Genomic DNA, 21,873 nt, shown 5'->3' on the forward strand with positions numbered 1-21,873 from the left:
TGGGAAAATGGACTGGACTCATTTTGATAATCTCCTTGACTAGATTCTAAAGACTGGCTCTAGGAGTATAGAGAACATAATCACATACTCCACAGCTGTCCCCTTACAAAAAACAAAAAATATCTGGAATGTCAATCAGATCCAATTACTCTCATTGTTGAATTTTCAAAGTGCATCTATGGGAAGCTTAGAAAATAACTATTTGGGGAAAATTTTTTGAGATATGGTGCAGGTAAGTAGAGCTTGGGCTGGATTAAAATCCCAGCTCTACCACTTGGACAAGGAACTTGTCTCTTTCTTGATCAAAAAAAAAAAAAAAGGAAACTCTCTTTGTCTTTCTCATCTGTAAGTTGGGGATGATGACACTATCTGCTGGTTGTTTTCAAGACTCAGTGAGTTAATACTTGCTCGATATTGTAATGAGCATTTAAAAAATGTTAGCCCTTATGATACCATTTGTGGTTGCTATTGTGACAAAAATCAGATTACTGTAGTATTAACAGTTCTTGCTGAATTGAATTAGAGAAAATAATGTGCTCTCCCTATTTTTTGCAATCTTAATTATTCCCAAAGTGAGTGGTACTGATAGGTAAAAAAAGCTCACTTAAGATGTAGTTTACTTTAGGCCAGTTTTAGGGTCTCTATTGATTAATACTATTGTTCAGAAAGCAATGGAAATAGTTTGGGATACTGTGAAAAAGATTTGATTTTTAATATTAATAGTTAAATATATAATGTTAACTTTCAAATTTCTTTCAATTTGGGGGCACATCAGTTTAGACTATGAATCAAATATATATGTCATCTGAATTCTGTTTTTCATCAGGGAGAGAATTCAGAAAACAGTTTGGTTGTGGCACTTGAAACTCACTTTCATGAATCAGAAAAAATGAGATTCTAGTTACAAGAGTGAAACTTTGGAGGAAAATTTTTCTCCTCTGTGCCCCAAGGAAAACTCTGCACTATACATTGGAGGGGACTATGTTGGAATGGCTGAAATTGACCATCTATTGCTGACGCCATAATTTGTCAAACTGGAAAACAAGCTTGAAGCAGAAGGCTGAAAATATGTTATTCACATCAAGAAAGCTTTAGAGGTAGGGTTGTTTTAGAATATTAAGTTGTCTTCTATCATCCATAGCACTCAGTTTGCATGAACTATAGGCAACTTTCAACTCACTTTGTGGGCACCCTTTAAAAACAGAGTAAATTGTGACCATGATTTCCCATCTTTTTCTAGAATGGTGCACCACATGGAATTTCATACTTTAGTAGTTTCATCAGATGAGAAGGTGAGTTCTAATATCAGGGTAGAATGTGAAGAGTCCTAATCTGGAAATTGGATATTGAGCTGGAATCCTACCTTGGCCACTGCCCCGATGACTTAGACATTTCATTTAAGCCTTCGTTGCCTTATATACTGTAAAATGATGATGTTGAATGAATGCTCTTTAAGTTTCCTAAAAATACTAATTTTTAAATAATTTTTTGGTTCTAAAATATGGTGGGAAGCCACCATGGGTGCCACCATGGATATGAAAATCGACTCCTGGGGGATGTTAGTGAGCCTTCATTAAACATCCTTCTTCAAGGAGTGTGAGAGGAAAATATCAGGTAGAGGCAAAGTCACAAGGTCCTTTGGGCCTTATATAGTTAATGCTTCTGTTACTCAGGGAATCTGGAAGCATTATTGATGCCTAGAAAGGAATCTATAGAAAACCCTAAACTTTCCAGAAGAAATCTCTACGGCCTTGGAGGTAATCTTACCATCTTCATAGCAAGCTGCCTATCCTCAGAACTACCATGTCATTAAACTGATGGGAAAGATATAGTTTAATGTGATAGTGGTAGGTCTGTCCTAGAGATGGCATATAGAATTTTATTTTTGCTATAAGTGACTATTTCAATAAAGAAAAAAATTTGGATTTTTACTGTCATACAATATGAACAAACATGTTTCATAATTTGCATAGAAAATTTCATGAGCTGTCTTTCTTGCGATCTATAACATACCTGACATCTATACATCTCCCCTCTTGCTCAGCATACTGAGGATATTTAGGGGTAGAGGAAGGGCATATATTAACGTGGAGGTCACAGTTTCCTACCCCTTCTACTCAGACATGATGCTGGTAACTTCTATTGACAACATAGTGAAGTACCAGAAAATGAACTTCTGTTTTTCTCCGGGACACTAAATTTCTCTGTGCAAAAATGGGTCAATTCAGAGATCAACAGGTCTAAAGTGCAGTGTGGTGGACTAGAAAAAGTCCGAGGTAAGAGTCAATAAATCTAGAATTTTTCCTTCTGAGCTCTTCCATTTGGTGTAATGTTATGAGCATAACTTCTGGAGTCAGATGGGCCTTCCTGCTTGTATTACACTGGTCAAATGACTCGGCTCCTCTGAGCCTCAGATTCACCATTTGTAAAATGGAATTCTGTAGATATGTGGGAGCATCTCCCTCTGGTTGTGAGCAAAAGCACTGCCTAATTCTTCCTGGGAAGTGAAACACTTAGTTGACCAGCTCCATATCTATACTCCAAGAAGATGTCAATGATACCCACACTCTTAGCACAGGAATTCACAGTTACATGTTTGAGGCTCATCATGGGGCCTTTCAGAGATCTTGCTGAATCTTTGTTTATGCTAGGAATTTCCAGATGCCCCTACACAGAGATAATAGCAAAGATGCAGATAGCAGCTCACACTTAAAAACTGGTCTGGCACTCTAAATTCACCCGGGAAAAGGTTAACACATGAAAAAAGTCAGTTTGCTCAAGGTGGGTGATTTTTGATAACATTACTAAACCTCCCAATTCTTTTTTCTTTAGGTAGGGGGTACTTCGCCTCCTTCACTGTAATACTTGATTTATTCTTCAGGATTAAAGCAGCAGCTATATCCTAATGTTCATTCAATTTTAGGATAACCACAAAGGTTTCATGAATGTGAAATGCTAGTTACACAAATATGAAATGGATCTGTGATGAGGATACTGGGTACATGATATAACAAAGTCCCAAAGGCATTTCACCTGGGACCTGAGCTTTCCTTCTAGAACATCAGCAAACAGTTCAAAATTAATGTAGCACACCATGCAATTTGCCATATAGCTACACTAGCCTGATAATTTTTTTCCTCATTATATAAAACCTAATTAGTTAAAGGGCAATTCAAATGAAACTTTTATTTGGGGGATTTAGAAGTATTAAAGCAAAGGGAAAAAAAAAAAACAAACACTGCAGATGTCTAGATAGATGAACATGATTACTAATAACCCTTGGGTGGGGAAATGATTAACCTCATTATTTTCCTCATGATCCAGGTTTCTACAGCAAATCGGTGCTGAACAGAAATATCTGGATGCTGTATGGAAAACAACTTTTACAAGGTCTCCAACTGGCATCAAATATTTTCAAGTATGAAAACATCTCTGGGCTTTCTCAACAGGCTATTGGATCCCTGCAGCTAGCATCTCCCTTGTTCCACAGTCCCGTCAGTTAAATCAAATTAGAGATGAAGTTTAACTCCATGATGAAGGGAATGCTCATTATAAGAGAAAACAGGAAAATGGAATATTTCCTGTAAGTGAACCATGATTTCTAATTGAATGAGGTAGAGAGGAGAGGATATCCAAACACTTCCACCAATATTCTATGCTTTATATATCATGGTCTCAGCCACTTAAAAGTAATTTAAAGAAATAATGTATACTTGGGTTCACAGAACGTTTACATCTCTCCTTTCTTTTGTTGCTTTTCTAAGAAATATCTTTACTTATTAAAAATTTTCAAGTTGTCTGAAATGGTGTTTCCTGATGTGATCTTCCATTTCAGTGGCTGGCCTACCTTTAATCTCGGACTCATCTGTCATCTGCTTTCTTAAGTGATAATAACCCACACAAAGCTATGTGCACATTAGGCCAGTTCTTATTCTAATTATGGTTTGTATAATGTTTAACATATTAGGGAAATCACTTGCTTTTCAGGACTAAAGATCAGATAATATATGCTAGAAGGTAATCGTTAGTTTATCACTCTAGCAAAAACATCCACACCAAACCAACTCTTAATTTGCATCATCAGCATCAACAAATGTTCACTTGGGTAAAATTGTGAATGTTTACTTATCAGTGTGTGATACATTTTATTAAAAAAGAATGAAACCTGAATGAATTACTGCCCCATTAGGTAAAGTAGTAACAGAGATCACAAGGCTCAAATGACTATAGATATATTTTTGGGATTCATTAATTGCTGACAATATCACCAGTATTTTTTTCAGCCATGGTCAAAAACACATCAAAATGACCAAGTTTTAAATCAAGGACCTTTGAAATGATTGGGAAGCCTATTTCCTAATAAATAGACAATAGCAGGTACAACAAATGATCTTAATGAGAAATTTGTTTCAAAAACATTTTTAGCAGATGATCGGAAAGGATGACCACTCTGTCGATGCATTTGAACCGTAATACTGGTATTGACAGTTTGAGATCTATACTGAAATCTATCAGGGCTTGAAAATCTTTAGCCATTGTGTATATAGCATACGTATGTGAATTTATGGTTACATAAATCAATAATTTACATCAGTAGTATATATCATTCCCTTTCCTTGAAATATGCTTTGGTGATGGGAGTCTCATGGGTATTACATCTGTTATAATGGCATTGTCTATGTACTTGGTGGAATTATGCTCATTGCTTCTTTCTTTGGGATAAAGGCCAAAGCCCTGGGAAACACCCAAACTTAGTTAAAAACCCAAGCAGCTCCCTCTTCTCTAGCTTATACCTTGGAAACCTCCTTCCTGCACCCTGTGGAATAGGCCGTGAGTCCTCTATGCAGGAATTCTTGCCCTTTGGAGAGGAAAGGAATACACTAGTGCACACAAGGAACACCTTATGAGGAGCACCACAAAGAAGGAATGTGCAAATGCCATTTAAGCAGCCTAGAAGATACAATCATGTTTGATGGTTTTATCGTAAATCTCTTGACTTTAAAGCCAGCAATAGGCAAGCTAGTTGTGTGTGATGTTGGGTGACTCCTGGAAGCTTTTACATCCTGTTTGCTGGAGAAATCTGAGGAAACACCCACTGGGCTCCAAAAGGAGCTGCCAAAGGCACAATGAGGTCAGGTTACAAACTATCACTTTGTTAGAGGGTTTTCGCTAGGCATTAAGGAGTTAAATTTTCCTAGGCTCCTGATTAAAAAAAGGTTGATACATTTGCCAAAGGCACAACAAAGCATCCTTTCAGGTCACCACCCATTTCAAAATAAAACAAAGCCAAACAAAAGTGGGATTTCCTGAATCAGGGTGTAAAAGGTCAACATCTGCTGATGCTCAGAGATGGGGCATGTGGCGGAGGCGGCCGAATGAAATGTCCAGTGAGCTGTACGGTCAGAGATTCCATGCAACACATGACTGACACCGTGAACAGAAACACACCCCAGCGCCAAAGAACTACTTTCCATCCATCCATTTCTGAAGATTGGATAGGCCAGACTGCCACAGCAGCCTCAATAGTCTGTGCCAGCTTGCTTCCATTTGGTTCCCTTTTGCTCACAAATGCATATGCAAATGAAATTGTCAAGGCCTGAAAGGAGCCTACTGTGGGGTATATGTATGTGTGTGTGTATATACACACACACACATACATATGTATACACACACACACACACACACACACACACACACACAATTAGGCAAATGCCAGAGGAGATACTAAAGCAGAACCCGGAGACTACTAGAGCTGAACTTTCTCCATCTGCAAGTCTGTAGCACTGATGCCATTTCAATAAGATCATAAAGGCCATGCTGTAGCATTAGGCCGGTATCTAAAAGGATGTGAACACTACTTCTATTTACAAAGCTGCTGATTTTCATGGCATTTAACATGCCCAGTGCTTAACAAAGCTGTGTCGGGGCCTATTCACAAGCTTAAGTACACCGGGTTGTTTTACAAATTGGAAGACCTGCCTGTGCATTTGTAAGAAGGAGGAAGTTGTTTTTATCCAAATGATCAGAGTATTGCTTTCACGATGGATGTTGGGTTTTGCAACACCTCAGCGGCTGTTGTTTACACTGCAATCACCCTGGGTGGCACAGCACCCATGAGGAAGTCTGGGAGGGGTGAGACCACAGTGAAAATTCTTCCCTTCACTTACAGCACATAATCTTGGCTTTCTCAGTATTCTATTTTGAATCAGTTAATCTAACAATTGTTCAAAGGTTTTAGCCATCAGAGCGAAAGGCTGAGATATATAAAAACCCTGCTCCACAAAGCTGTGGGGCATTTCCTTAATGAGCATTTCAGGCTTGGTGTTGGGGTGTCATTGTTTTCTATGTGAAGAAGGAGCTATAGTCTGTTTCTCCTATGACAGCTGGGAGGATGCTGTCTGCCATGGCAGTGGGAGTTTCAGTTGCTTCTATTTCTACTAAAAGATTTCTTGCAGGAATTCTAGTAGCCGGATTCCTAAATTCTGCATATATTTTTTAATACCCCATTCTCTATCAAACTTAAGCCTAAGTAGTCAGGAAAAGATGGATCGCTGTATTTTAGGAGGGAGAAATGGACATACATTCTTTCATTCCTCCAGAAAACTAATGGTCGCCAACCTGCCTCTTTCAGGCCTTCACAAAGACTGGAGTGCAATACATTACTAAAATTCCCTCCCCCTGGTTTTCTTGGGTTCTAATAAATATGCCTAAAGCATTTGTTGGTATTCACTCTCTGCTTTTAAAAATTACAGTAGAAATCCATACCCAGTCCTAAAGAGAAAGTTGAGTTTGTTGTTGGTTACTGAGTATGAGTACACAGGACTATTTATACTTTTGCTCATGAGCTATGGTTACCTCAGTAACTGCACCTCTGTAAAGGTAGCCTTCATTGATTAAAAGTAGTCAGGAAAACTGTGGTATTAGAGGAGTTATACATGGATAACTGTTTTATCTGTGCTCTCACCATATCTGTGCACAGAACAAACACAACAGTTCAGTTCACAAAGAAAATACCCTTTCCATCAGAAATGGACACTGGGAAAATAGGTCTTAGGAGCCCAACAAGAAAACAGAACTAGCCTAGACTTGGTTTGGTGATTTTCTTTTTTTACTTACTACCAATACTGGAAATACTGGGGATACCTGGAAAGAAAGAAAACAATAAAGAAAAATTGTTAGACAGTTATTAATACATGATATCTTTAACTTAATATAAAAATCTCAGAAACTTAACACTAAATAACATTCAGATCATTAGGAAATATGCACAGAAACAGAAAGACATATATTCATCCATCAAAACCGTTTTTGCTTTCATTCTAGAACTCCTGAATTTATCAGGGTTGGGAAATTAATGCTCAACTTCAACAGCTGGTTCAAGACTGCTTCATGGCATCAAACATTTTGTGCCTGCCTCTAAGGTCAATAAACATTTTGTGGCACTGTATGTGGTTCAAAACAGATTTTAAGCTAGGCTTATGTTCCGGGCATAGAGTGCCAAATATACACTGTGTGGACCTGTGTAAATATCTCCACACATGCAACAGATCTCTTTAAATGTGTTATGAGACACATATGTTAGCTGTTGAAAGTCATTTGGCCCTTTATTTGATTAATTTCGCATAACCATCATTTTTAGCCCTCTTTTACTTGTCAGATATGTGGATTAAACTCTGTAATAGAAACTTAATTGAGCAGAATAATTCAAGAATACATTAGGTTGTTCATATTGATCATGCAGTTCATCAATTTTCTCACCTTCCACTTTAATTTACAGGTTGTGCTAAGGTGGTGGCACCATTGCAGAATGCAATGGACTTGGTACAAACGTGGACATGAATTGAGTCTGTCCTGAGAGCAGGGGCATGGGAGCCAGGCTGCCTGGGTTTGAAGCTTTGCTCTTACACTCACTGACTGTGTGACCTTGGGCAAGTTGCTTACGCTCTCTGTAGCTTGGTTTCCTACCTCTTAGGGTTGCTGCAAAGATCACACAAATTGATACATGTAAAATACTCAAAATGCTGCTTGGCAGGTAGTGTGGACTACATCCGTCTTTACTATGATTACTGTTATTGATATAGTGGGTTCATCAAGCAAGCAATACAATGAAAGATACTGCTAATTAAGAGTCAGAGATTTATATCTTCTCCACTAAAGTTGGGTAGGGGTATGGATGGGAGCATGAGATGGGAATCAGACAGAACTGAGAGGCCAGCTTTGCAACTGATTAGCTGGGTGATGACTTCAGGCAGGTTCCCAGCCTCTCTATGCCTGTTTCCTCAACTGAAGGGGGCTGATACTACCTACTGCATAGGGCTGCTGTGAGGATTGGATGAAACAATCCATAAAAATGTCTGACACATGGTACACTGTCAATAAGTGATAGCTGTTAAGGAGCTGTTCAGACTTGTTCTCCACATCACTGGAGTGTGCTCCAAACAGGTGGTAAATGTAGGAATCATTAAACTTCTATTTTAGTATTTATCTTTGAACAACTGCCCTCTGCTTGTTTTAACATCTGACATTTGGCATAACCTACTTAATCATCGTAACTTACTCAGAGATTTCTAGCTGTGTATTCTTTAAAACCAAGAGCCATTTTCCTATTTCCTAATGGGGAGGGGTATGAAGGAATTAAAGCGTACCATGATTTTTTAAAAACCTTGGAAGGAGTGAAATTTTATTTTCAGTTATTAAATACATTCAAAATCTCTTGATTTTTAAATGCACAGGGTTTATGGCGCTTCAGCTTAATTACTGATTACTCTTCGACCCAAACTAGAAATCTAAATTTCCATTTCTGTGTTTTAACTCTGTCCTCTGAACTGAATTCCATGCTGAAAGCAATCTCTTCAAAGGACTGCTGAGTTCCTGACCGATACTTTGGCAGACTATCTTTGCTGCAGCGTGACAGTGACGTGGTACTGAATCAATCTTTCTTTCTTTCTTTCTTTCTTTCTTTCTTTCTTTCTTTCTTTCTTTCTTTCTTCTCTCTCTCTTCCTTCCTTCCTTCCTTCCTTCCTTGCTTTTCTTTCTTCCTTCCTTCCTTCCTTCCTTCCTTCCTTCCTTCCTTCCTTCTCTTCCTTCCTTTTCTTTCTTTCTTTCTTTCTTTCTCTCTCTCTCTCTCTCTCTCTCTCTTTCTTCTTTCTTTCTTTCTTTCTTTCTTTCTTTCTTTCTTTCTTTCTTTCTTTCATAAATCCCCTGTTGAGTGAGGTATAATGGCAGCATCACAATTTTAGTATCAATGGCAGAAGCTCCAAATTCTCCCATGATTGAAAATCCTGCTCCATCAGAACTGCTTGCCTTTTGTAATCCGTCAACGAGAATGGAAGTTAGGATGGCAGAAAGAGACTTTTTGGGTGTTTTGAAACTTACATGGAGTTAGAGGGCCATGCATAATGCAAGGCGAAGTTCTCAGGATGTTTGGCCAGGCAGCTGGAGAGAGAGCGAACCGGCAAGACTATTTAATGCCGTACTTGCTGCAGCTGAATACATTAGAACGATGCAGAAATGTTTCCATTCCTTTGGGGATGCTAGCGCAGGAAGAAATGTTCACTGCAGCTGTACAAAGCTTGCCAAGCAAGGCCATTCTGAGATCTTATTTTCCTCATGAAGATGTTTTCCATTACCTAACATTTTGGATGCTTAAAATTCAGCCCCTTCCTCATTTTGTGGCTTACAATTTTTTGGGGTAGTGTCAGGTGAGTCACTTTCTATTCCATTGCTGTAAAATGGGAATTCCTTAGAAAAGCCTTTTAAACTGTTTGCTGGCATAAAGATTTTTGAAGTAGAAAATATGTGAACACCAAGGGATAGCCATTAGTACATTTTCGAATGTTATTATTACTATTATTTTTCCAAATGTTCCTTATTGTACTGTCCAAACACCTTGGTCTGGGTTCTCTACAGACAACTAAAGAATTTAATAAACCCATTACAGTCATTAAAAAAGAGTAAGGTAAGCCATGAGAAGCCTTCCAAGAGTAAGACAAGAGGGCTGTCATTCATGAAAGGTGGGCTTCTTTGGGGTCTGTAAAGGATGAATAAATGAATATAATTTCATCTGACAACACAGAAAGTGCCCATGAACCACGGGGATGAGAGTCAGATTATCTAGACACATGTTGGCAGTTCTTAAACACTCCCTGTGAAGTAATAAGTATTAGGTAAAGAATATTTTTACCCTTAAAATTGAGCTTGGAAGTTATTCTTTCCCTTCTTTTTTCATCTCCCTGATGTGAAATAGCCACTCCCTGTGATCACACACCTCTTTGTACAGGCCTCCCTAAAAAACTTATCAACTTACTTATAATTGTTTGTGTGTCTGTCTGAGAGGTCTGAAGGATAGTCACCATGTCTCATTCCTTTCTGTATTTCTAGTATCTGCCTGGGACAATGCCTGGTACAGAAAAGCTGCTCAAAGTATATTTGAACAAAACTTTATCACTTGTTACCAAAACAGTTTCTATCAAATGAAAATACTTTTGGCCATAATATGATCTTGTCCCCTATAAAATGTTCAACTGAGATATTTCTCAGAGTTCAGAGTTAATGGGTACTTTTGTTCTCTCTGAACATTTACTTCATTCTGATAGCCAGAGTTATACGATATTCCTTGCCTTCTAGAAAGTGCAGTGCTTCAGAACACAACCTGGTGCTCAACTGGGTAAACTCATTTAATATTTGGCTTTTTGCCTTCCATTCCTTCTTTCACATCTTTTTTTAACTCTCTATTTGGATACTCTTATTTGTATTTGTCTTTTCCCCTAAGCCACCCAAGGGAAAGTACAGATTTTGTGGAGGTCTAAAGCATATTCAAATCTGGGAGCTCTCTTTGAGAAAAAGAATATTAACTTTAAAATATAAAATTAAATATAAAATTTATTTTTTTAAGGTTAGAAGGATTCTGATGAGGAATCCTAAAACTCAAGCTTCATTAGGTTAAACCTCACCTCTGAAACAACCTTAAAAATACTTGGGAAAGATAAACAGATGATAGGTAGACAGACAGGAAGCACGATACCAGGTAGGCTAATTCAGAAAGAGTAATTTAAAAATGAAGAGCAGACAGGGAGTTAAGAAATAATCTCATCGAGCTTTCATTTTAGAAAAGAGGAAACTGAATGCACAAAGAGAAGAAAGAGAGAGCCTTGCCCAAGTCAACACTTTTAAATTCAACATTGGAACAGTTAATTCCTAATCCTTGTCTGATTAGACACTGCTGAACTTGCATTGAGGAAATGAAGCACAGGTATGCATGAGTTTGAGAGGAAGGTTCTGCAATACATGGTATATAGAAAATGCTCCTTCAGTCAGAGATACACACACACGTTGAATAAGCCAAAGGGTTTCGTGTATCAAAAGAATGAGAAGACACTTAGGGCTAGTCCTTCCTCAACTGTAGGCACTTATAGCTAGTCCTTCCTCAACTGGCCCTTCCACTCCTGTATTTAGTTTAATGTTTGTTTTAAAGGAATTTGCTACAATTAGGAGGATGAGAACTTAGTAGAATTATACAATCATTTTCTTCTTCCCGTTCTCCTCTTTCTCCTTCTCCTTCTCTTTCTGTTTTCAATTTTACTAACCCTCCCACCAAGTAAATGGCTAAAGGGGGCATAGTTAAGCAACATGATGGAGATCACAAAAATAAACATCCTAATCTTCCAAAGCAGATTAATGCAGTGCTAAGAGTCATAACTCCTTCTGAGAATCAATGCAAAGTCGGCAGCTTTTCATCAAGAGGAAATCAGAAGGGACACAGATTTGGCATGCCTCAAAATGAGAGGAAATATTACCACTGTTGTGATAGATGGTTTGAAAAAAGCCCATCAAGTAGATGGCTAGATCTTCAGGGGAAGCCAGGCTGTGGCCATCGGGAGCTATAATTTCAAAAAACCCAGTTGAAGAAGAGGTGGGTGATGAGGAAGAAAACACTCTGCAGCCTCATTTGTATTCTGGGGCAATAATTTCCAATGTCCTTCCAGCCCTAATCCCTGGTCCCACTGTGTTGATAGGAGGCACAGTGAGTTGTCTGCCGGGAACTTGAAAGTAAAGGAAATAAGGTTGCCTTCATAGAATTATAGTGTGAAATCACCATATAAATGATCCAATCAAAGATAGCTAAAGTCATCTTACAACAGAAGGACCTGAGTGTATGTGATTGACTTGACATAGGTGACATCAACCTGATGTAGCCTATTGGCAGATCTGAAGAATGGAAGACTGGCCAATCAGAAGGGGGAGGCCTAGAAAGGAGCAGCATCCCAAGGCATATGGTAGCACTGCTGGCCCAGCACTGTTTCAGGAAGAGGGAGGGGCAACCTGAAAGCTTTCAGGCCTGTAGTGTTCTGTTGGCATTAAGGAGGCTGACTCTGTGGCAGGATGGCTGTGTCAGGATGTTTCAGTCTCATGTTATTAGCATTAGAGTCATTTAAATTTCCTGATGCCATGCTCACCAAGCAACCTTCTGATTATTATCTGGCTCTGCAAGGAGTCTCAATTACAAGGGAGAGAATACACTGGTCATGAGGACTTAAATATTCTGAATACCATAACAGTTATTTCATATTCTACGTGAATAAGCTGGGATCTGGACATAATTTATCTCCCTACATAGCTGTTATCTCCAAAAGGAGGATTTACACATCCGGCTGGGATGAGTCCATGTGTTAGATCTCAGTGAAATTATAATGACAATAGCATCTCATTCCATTGTGTGCTTACTATGTGTCTGCCTCTGTTCTAAATACCTTACATGCATTTGGGGCACCCGGGTGGCTTAGTTGGTTGAGTGCTGACTTCAGCTCAGGTGATGATCTCATAGTTTGTGAGTTCGAGTCCCGCTTTGGGCTCTGTGCTGATAGCTCAGAGCCTGAAGCCTGCTTGGGGTCTGTGTGTCCCTCTTTCTCTACCACTCCCCCACTCGTGCTCTTTCTCTCTCAAAAATAAAAAACATTAAAAAATGTAAATACCTTACATGCATTAATCCATTTAATTTTAATGACAACATTATGAGGTCAACACTCAGGTTTATTCTATGGATGGGAGAAACTCAAAAACAAACAGCTTGCCTAAGATCATCTCTTAAGGAAACTGATTTGAATCCAGAGATCCAGGTTGCAGAGCTTGCACCTGTAACAACCACTCTATACCATCTCTTAATTTATTTTAGGTCCCTATCTCTTATCTCCAATCTTCAAACAACAACTCTGAAAATTAAAAGTTTTTTTTTTCTCCCAAATTTACCTCCAGCACAACATAACATGCTCTGAACTAATTTGGTGGTAAAACCTGAGTGAAAGGGGCATAAGGTGAGAATAATCAGAGGTTTGCTGCAGAAATATTACAATGTTTTCAAGTGGTTCTACCTCATATTGTGCTGTGAAAATGGTTATAATATATGTCTACAATATATGTATTACCTTTTAAAATCCCAACAGTTTTGAATTCCAAGTCATATTTGGTCCCATGAGCTTCAGATAAAGACTGTGTGGATTGATGGTTATACATGAATAATTTGGTATTCTGGTTTTGTATATTGGGCTGACAGCTTGGCATGTATATATATATATATATGGCTCTGAGAGGAAAGTCCTCTCTTATTGTGCTGTAGAACCAGGGGTCTCAGCCTGAAAGGCTGGTGGGCAGAATCTGACAGTGCTCAAGTCAGTGAGGGCATGAATGACATTTGCGGAAGTCTGGGAAGCTCAGCCAGCCAATGTGCCATCTCTAGATGGTCAGATGGTTATGAGTACCCTTGAAAAAAAAATGAGTCTTTTCCCTGTTGTATTTCCTCCAAGATGGCTGGCTCTTCCTGTAGGAGATTGTAGACCTTTGTGTTAGAGCTGCTGAGCTGTGAAGACCATACATTCCAGGAGACAGGGGAAAATGGATGGGAGGTCAATGTACCGCATGCACATTACAGCCTTATTTAGGTTTTCTTAGTCGTTCACAAAATAGTTAATTCCACAAGCATTTATAAAGGCCAGAAATACAGTATGGTACTGTTCTTAAATTGCTAACATTTTAGCTCTTGAAGTCATATAGACCTGAGTTTAAATCTTATTCAGTAAATCAGGACACTATAGATGCTGGAGAGGATGTGGAGAAACAGGAACCCTCTTGCACTGCTGGTGGGAATTAAAACTGGTGCAGCTGTTCTGGAAAACAGTGTGGAGGTTCCTCAAAAAAACTAAAAATAGATCTACCCTAGGACCCAGCAATAGCACTGCTAGAAATTTACCCAAGGGATATAGGAGTGCTAATGTATAGGGGCACTTGTACCCCAATGTTTATAGCAGCACTTTCAACAACAGCCAAATTATGGAAAGAGTCTAAATGTCCATTAACCGACAAATGGATAAAGATGTGGTTTACGCATATAACGGAATACTATTTGGCAATGAGAAAGAATGAAATCTGACCATTTGTAGCATTGTGGATGTAACTGGAGGGTATTATGATAAGTGAAATAAGTCAGGCAGAGAAAGACAGACACCATATGTTTTCACTCTTATGCGGATCCTGAGAAACTTAACAGAAGACCATGGAGGAGGGGAAGGGGGAAAAATGTTACAGAGAGGGAGGGAAGCAAACCATAAGAGACTCTTAAATACTGAGAACAAACTGAGGGTTGATGGGGGGTGGGGGGAGGGGAAAGTGGGTGATGGGCATTGAGGAGGGCACCTGTTGGGACGAGCATTGGGTGTTGCATGGAAACCAATTTGAAAATAATTATATTTTTAAAAAGTAATAAATCTTGTTCTGTGACGTATTTGCTGTGTGACCTTGGAAAAACTTACTTAGTGATCTTTGTGTGCCTGTGCTTTCTTATCTGTCAGATGGAGATAAAAATAGCACACACCCCATGAGGATTGTTATAAGAATTTAATGCAAGAAAGCACTTCACAAACTATAAAAGCCTGTGGTAAACTTAATAAATAGAAGCTACCATTATTATTATTACAATCTTGGTCATAGAAAGTCAACCAACTGTAAGCGTACATACGCTATCAAAAATCTAGAGCGAAAAGAGCAGTTAATTTTGCGTGGGAGAATCTAGGTAGGCTTCACTGAGGAGTTGACATTGAACAGCAGTCTTGAAAAAGGAGAATTAAAATAGAAAGTGACAGGGGCGCCTGGGTGGCGCAGTCGGTTAAGCGTCCGACTTCAGCCAGGTCACGATCTCGCGGTCCGGGAGTTCGAGCCCCGCGTCAGGCTCTGGGCTGATGGCTCAGAGCCTGGAGCCTGTTTCTGATTCTGTGTCTCCCTCTCTCTCTGCCCCTCCCCCGTTCATGCTCTGTCTCTCTCTGTCCCAAAAATAAATAAACGTTGAAAAAAAAATTAAAATAGAAAGTGACAGAAAGGCAATTTGGAGAAAGGAATAAATTCAGTGTCCAGCATGTGGACTTTGAGATCTTCATAGACAGCTGGAAAAACCAGTGTGGATTCATTAGAGCAATTCTAGGCTGTAATTGGCTGATTACTATCAAACCAATAATACTAAGAGCTAAAACCACAGGAATAGACAGGAATGGTAAGGAAAAAAAACTGTAGACTGAGAAGAAGCAGGGGTGGGGAGCTTGAAAATTGAAAGCAAGGGCAGATGGGGAGTCTCTGAAGGCAAAGAAATAACAAGCAGAAGTCTAGGAAGAGAAGTAGGAGAGACCAGGTTTAGAGAAGACTGACTTGTTTAAGCAGGTGTCAGAATGTGCATACCCCAGTGGAGAACAGAGGAAGTCATTAAACTTTAACCTGAGAAGCAATCTAGTACAATGTGCAGTCCTTGGAGTCAAGATATATGTGGGTTCAAATCCTCCTGCTCACCCTGACTAGTCATGGAAACCTTAATACTCGTCCTCAGTAGTCTGCAAAATCCACGTCTGTAAAATGAAACTAACAGCATCTACCTTATAAGAATGTTGTGAGTTAAGAATGAGCTAATGCATGTAAAGCACTTAGGAAATTGTCTGGATAATGACACACACATGTGTACACCTGGGAAAATATAAATTGGTCAATGTGAATTTAATACTAGAGAAAATAACAGAACGATCATCAAATTATTTTCCATTACTCAGAGGAGACCTAGATATTGTGTAACAATTCAAGTTGGATTTCTGAACAAACAAATAATGTCAATGTCAGACCAATTTAATTTTCTTTCTTTGAAGAATATTAGACTGTGTAGGTAAGAAGAAAGTGAAAGATTGAATACAGTGGAACTAGATGGGCTTTCTGTCTGTCTTCATGACATTTCTATCACTAGGCTGTAGAAATTGTTTAGTGCAGCAGATCCCCCAAAGAGTGTTTTATAGAAAGTTATTAAATGTTCCATGAACAGTTAATTTTGGGAAACACAGGGTAAAATAGGTTACTTTACTATCAGATTCTCAAGTTTTAAATAAGGTAATATGAATATCTTAAGAGTCAGTATAGTTTATAGCATTTTCCAAACTTATTTGACCATGGGATTCATTAAAGGGTCATAGAACACACTTTGGGAAGCAGAGGTGTGGATGGTACTGTACTATCTTTCTTACAGTTATAGTTCTTAAAAGTTAATTATTGAGTTTTTAGCATATATATGTAGAAAAATATTGTGTGTTATTCCACAGGGATCAGAAATTTAAAGATGTGCTACTTAATACTTTTATTAATGAGCTGGACAATAGCAATCAAGTGAATCATGATGAAGCATGAAGTTGGACAGAGTTGCCATCTATTTTGAAGACAGAAAAGAAATTAAAGGACGCTGAGAATACTATCAAAAATAGAATGAAGATCAATGGGGAGAAGATGCCTTACAGAGAAAACATAAGCTTTGTAGAAAAACAAGGAAAACATTCTGATATATATATATATATATATATATATATATATATATATATATATATATATATATATATATTTGGCTTTAAAAGACCAAGAAGAAAACACACTGGTCTTGAATAAAAAACATGGTGAATAAAAATATAATCACAAGAGTTATTACTTCTGCCTCTGCCAAGCCTATGGCAGTGAAAAGCATAGGGAAATGTGATGTGTCTCACAGATGGGGTGTGGCTCTATTTTAGAATTTAAAAATTCTATTCCACCCCTATTTAAATAGGGGTGGCTCTATTTTAGAATGTTGGGGATCTGTATTCTTCTCTCCTGGCTCTACATGCTCCTTACAAAAGTGGCCTTGGAGATGCTCCAGAATTCAGGACTTCCAAAGTCATAAAATTCCCAGCAAACTCCTGGTTTACAGTACCTCTGGGTGATGGGTTAATTGTCTGTGAATGGAGATCTTCTAATTTTCTAGTTTAATGAAGTTCTCTTAGTTCTTTTGCTAAGAGTGGACAGGAATTGACCTTCCTACTAAAAAATTACCCTGGGGGCACCTGCGTGGCTCAGTCAGTTAAGTGTCCAACTCTTGATTTCGGCTCAGGTCATGCATGATCTTGTGGTTCATGAGTTCGAGCCCTGCATCAGGCTCTGTGCTGACAGTGCAGAGCCTGCTTGGGATTCTCTCTGTCTCCCTCTCTCTCTCTGCCTTCCCCTGCTCTCACTCTCTATCTCTCAAAATAAATGAAAACTTAAAAAAAATTATCCTGGCTGCGGAGATTCTGCTAAATCAAGAGATTATCCAGGATGCATAGCCTTTCGAAGCCATTGAGAAGTTGACGTTGGGGGCTCAGAGATTGTAGCCACTCTTTTTTTACTTCTTAGGTTTTGTACTTTTGTATTAGGATATGACATATCCTAAGTGTTCCTCTTAAATAACTGACCTGTGATGCACCACCTAGAGTTGTGTGTGTGTGTGTGTGTGTGTGTGTGATGCACACAAAAGCATGTATGCATGTGTGTAAGAAAAAGCCGGTATGAATAAGAATCACAACAGTGCCAGAGTCTTGTGCTTGGCTGACATTTTCACACTAAAAAATTAGATGACTTCTAGGGCAAGCAACCCCACAAGAGACATGAAAATCTTATTATATGAAAAAGGATGATGATGTTAACCTGGAGAAGAAAAGAAACAGGGATCATATACTCTTTCACTACTTAAAGAGAAAAAAACCCACTGGAAATTAGGAGATAATATTGATATTAATAAATAAGTTTTATAACAATGAAACCTGTCCAATAATGAACAAGCATGCCTTATGAAAAAAATTCCAAAATCAAAATTATTTTTGAACACCTATTTGGTGACAGGTGTTATGCTGAACACATTACACGCAGTAGGCCATTCAATTCTCTCAAAATCCCTATGAGGTAAGAACTGTTATTATTTTCACATTACAGGTGGGAAACCAAGTGTTGGAGAGGTTAGTTTAACTTTTTCAAGGTCACACAGCTAGTGAATAGATAAACTGTATTTGATCCAGGAACCTGTGTACTAAACCACTGAATTGTTTATTTCCATCCTTGGACATTTTAAAGCACAGTCTGATGTATCAGAAATTTAATTTAAGGGGTTCTTTCCACTGTAAGGCTTTTCCATTGCAAGACTGAACCACTGCAGTCATCTCTAAAATCTTTCATTTAATTTCTGCATACTAAAGACTGAAAGAAACATTGACTTGGGCCCCCTTGGGCATTATGACCCCTGTCATCTTCCTACTGTAACAAAGATGGGGACAAGTCTATAAGTATACAAAAGGCCAGTTGAAAAATAAGGGATTGATAAGCAATAGAATCCACAAAGAAAATTGGAAGAGGTTGCATTCCTTTGGCCAGGGAGTAATTGGTGATCTTCTGCAATGTGCAAAAGATGATGGGTAAGTAAATCATGTCCATGGAGAATACAAGAAACCCATCACAGTGAGAAAGCTTGGCTAGCACAAGAAGCTCTTCCTAGTGAAAAGGTCTTGAAATAAAAGACTTCGAAGCTCAGTTACAAGCAGAAGAAGTCATGTTAGAATAGCAACCAATGCCTTTAGTAGCAGCCCACTCCAGCTGCCTTTCTGGTAGCCTTGTCAAGTTGGTCAGCCCTGAGGATGAGCTAGAAGGCTGGCAGGTGTCTGTGAACTTTCCTCTGTTCCATCTTGTCCCACTAAAGAAGCAGCAGACACCAAAAATGAAATCTGAGCCACTTTCATTTTGGGAAACCTTTAAAGCAAATATGACTAGTGTGGTGATAGGGACCCTTGGTAGGCAGCCACAGGGTCTCTCAAACAAATAACCTTGTTATTCCTTCTGAATTCATGAGTCTATGGCCCTGAACAATTGAGGATGGCCAAAAGAGTCTCTGTTAATAAAATCACCTTGAAAAATCAACATTTCTGTTCAATAGAGTTTTATGTATTAATTTTAGGAGCTAGACTGTCAATTTTTCTTTAACACAGAAAGAAACTGAATACCCTTACAAATAGGGATTTTAAAAAATCTTCTGAAGAATTTTTTTTCTGCCTCATAGAAATTTTATCATAATTTCATGCCCCCTTACTTCATGGCTTGTTTCTCGCTTCATTACTCTTACACTTAACTTGATAAGGTCCTGGTTCCTGTGATACTAGTTTTTAGATTTTGGTTTCTCACAGCTGCTGCTTTGAAGTACCTGATAACATTCTTAGCCTTGCACAGAGTGAGTGGCTTTTCAAGCCCTCATTCTCCCACTGCTCACTGTCCTGCTATTTCTGTTATTTCTCACTTACTAGGTATATTCTCAACCTCACCCCTCCTCTACTTTTGAAAGAGGGCAAACCTTTGGCTTTTACAGGTGGCTAATCGGTCCACCCATGGAATTGGGCAGTTTATTCTGAAAGTAATCATTTCTCTGCCTGAGCGTGTCAGAGTGTGTTTTCCTATGGATGTTCAGGGATTTTAGTGGGGCATACACATGAGTGGTAATGGGGCACCTGTTATGGTTCCTGTAAACACAGATAAGGCCAATGGTCTTTTCACATACACACAGACATTCCTTAACTTAATGTAGCACCTGCAAGGCCTACAATCACACTCTGTGTCAAAAGGTGGCTTTTGCTAACAGGATCCATGCCAAGCATGACCTCAACTGCTGGAATTCGGAAAAAGCCAATTATTTCACTGGGCATAGCTAAGGCTATGGTAAGATCAGACAGGGAAGCATCTTCTGGACAAAGCATCTCTCAGGTTACCCAGTAGGGGAAATGGGATTACAAACATTTAGAGAATTTCTGGAGTTGTTTATGGTTAAAATTAAGTTACCATTGGGAGTTTTGAACGCTGTTGTTATTTTAATTGGAAATTAATTTGGTGGAGAAAAACAAACATCTCCTGTTTCATCCACTTAGCAAAATTTCTCCTGATTTCCTTCATTTCCCAACACATTTGATGTGAATGTTGGAAGACTGAATTGAACAGATGAGCCAAGTGTGAAAATGTGCTTACAAGTGGTAAAATAGGGACTAGAGCTTCAGCTGCATTTTGAAGAGGAATGGGACAACGGTAAGAATAAAAACAAAAAAAGCACAATCGCAAGTGAAATTGAGCAGAACTCTCAGCTCATCTCATCGTGCACAAAATATGGTGTTACAGAGCAAAGCTACTCACAGGTATTTGCAGTGCCTTTGGGGATGGGGAGATAGGAGCCTGGACTCCAAGGCCGACCCTGATAATTCTTCTTGCATTTCCCACAGTCTGGACCTGTAGTGTTGTGCTCACATTCACAGGTCAATTTGCTGTTGTCATACACACACACAGTGGCGTGGAGATTACATTTGCACCTAAAGAGAGGAGAAACAAGAGTTCATTGTTAAGTCAAGTTGGTGATCACAGAGGCTTTACCCATCTATCTCCTGGGTGGTAGTTCTCACACCCTGCTGTGCTTGGATACCTACAAGCTCTTGGCAAAATACAGATTTGGAGGCCCTACCCTCAGAATCTTTTCAACAAGTGCCCTTGGGGGAAGAGGTGGGGTTATGATACAGTCTGTATCCTCCCACACTTTGAGGAATCCTAATACCAGTCAGTCCGTTCAGTGGGGACCTGAATGTGAGGTAAGACAACTGTGCTAAAAAATCAAGGGCTTTCCAACAGGTATCAAACTACTTAGGGAGCAGTTTTCCTGTAATATTATCAAAACTATGACAATTTCATCTGGGTTGGAAGAACAATGTTATCTTCTGTTTTTCCTTAAACCAGAAAGGCAATCTTTCTTTGTTGAAAAGGAAATGTAACCATTAAGACAATTTGCTATTCAGACTATTTTATAGACCCAAGGAGGTCATAATAAGATATTCATATTCTGGGCTCAAAAATGACCTTACCCCAGATCCAAAGTTTTCCCACCAAGGCTTCTACCCAATCTGAGTAGTCCTTAGATTGCTCCCTCACAGCAAATAAGACAATTACAAAGTTCTCTCAGGAATGGTTCAAATGACTCAGAAAAACAATGCTTAGAGGTCTAGAAAACAAAAACCTATATGTGGCTGGGTTATTGCCTTTGGTGCCTATGAATAAAACTGTGATCTATGAGAGGCCACAATGAAATATGCAATTTCCACAAAAATGCATCCCCCTATCCAAAATCCTGGACTGTAAAATTGCAAAGGCCAACTGGATATTTGTTGAGGTAGCAGATTATAAATTGTAACTTCCCAAGCACAGTTCGCATCCTGTGGAAAAGTAAAACCTAGGTTGACAGGATGACCATGGCCAGAGGCCAGAATAGTGTATGCAGGACGCCATGCATCCACACAAAGGGGAGAGCTAGGACACCCAAGCTGAAGGATAAAGGGTCAAGGTATGTCAGAGTCAGAATCGGGAAAATGTAATTTTTGTGTGTGTGTGTGTGTGTGTGTGTGTGTGTGAATTTTTAAATGAGTCTGGCCTCTCCCAAGAAGTAGGACAAAAATATAGAAAGCCAAATTTCATAAAGACAAAGAAATATTGTTGTGCTTTACATTT

The 21,873-nt window shown here is 38.9% G+C and overlaps 1 protein-coding gene across 6 annotated transcripts in view; it reads right to left on the reverse strand.

The window, feature by feature from the left end:
- Nucleotides 1-21,873, reverse strand: part of NTNG1 (netrin G1) — a 331,599-nt gene that overhangs the window by 63,156 nt on the left and 246,570 nt on the right. For all 6 annotated transcript variants that reach the window (XM_047085221.1, XM_047085218.1, XM_047085216.1 and 3 more), the window contains exons 3-4: nt 20,518-20,690; nt 7,117-7,143 (exon numbers count right to left, since the gene is read on the reverse strand). In XM_047085221.1, the coding sequence (XP_046941177.1) occupies nt 7,117-7,143; nt 20,518-20,690 (200 nt within the window). The remainder of the gene's footprint in view (nt 1-7,116; nt 7,144-20,517; nt 20,691-21,873) is intronic.

This window comes from Lynx rufus, unplaced genomic scaffold (assembly GCF_022079265.1).
Source record: "Lynx rufus isolate CCGP_SWC_20201006 ecotype Redwood Valley unplaced genomic scaffold, mLynRuf1.p SCAF_2, whole genome shotgun sequence".
Lineage (NCBI taxonomy): Eukaryota > Metazoa > Chordata > Mammalia > Carnivora > Felidae > Lynx > Lynx rufus.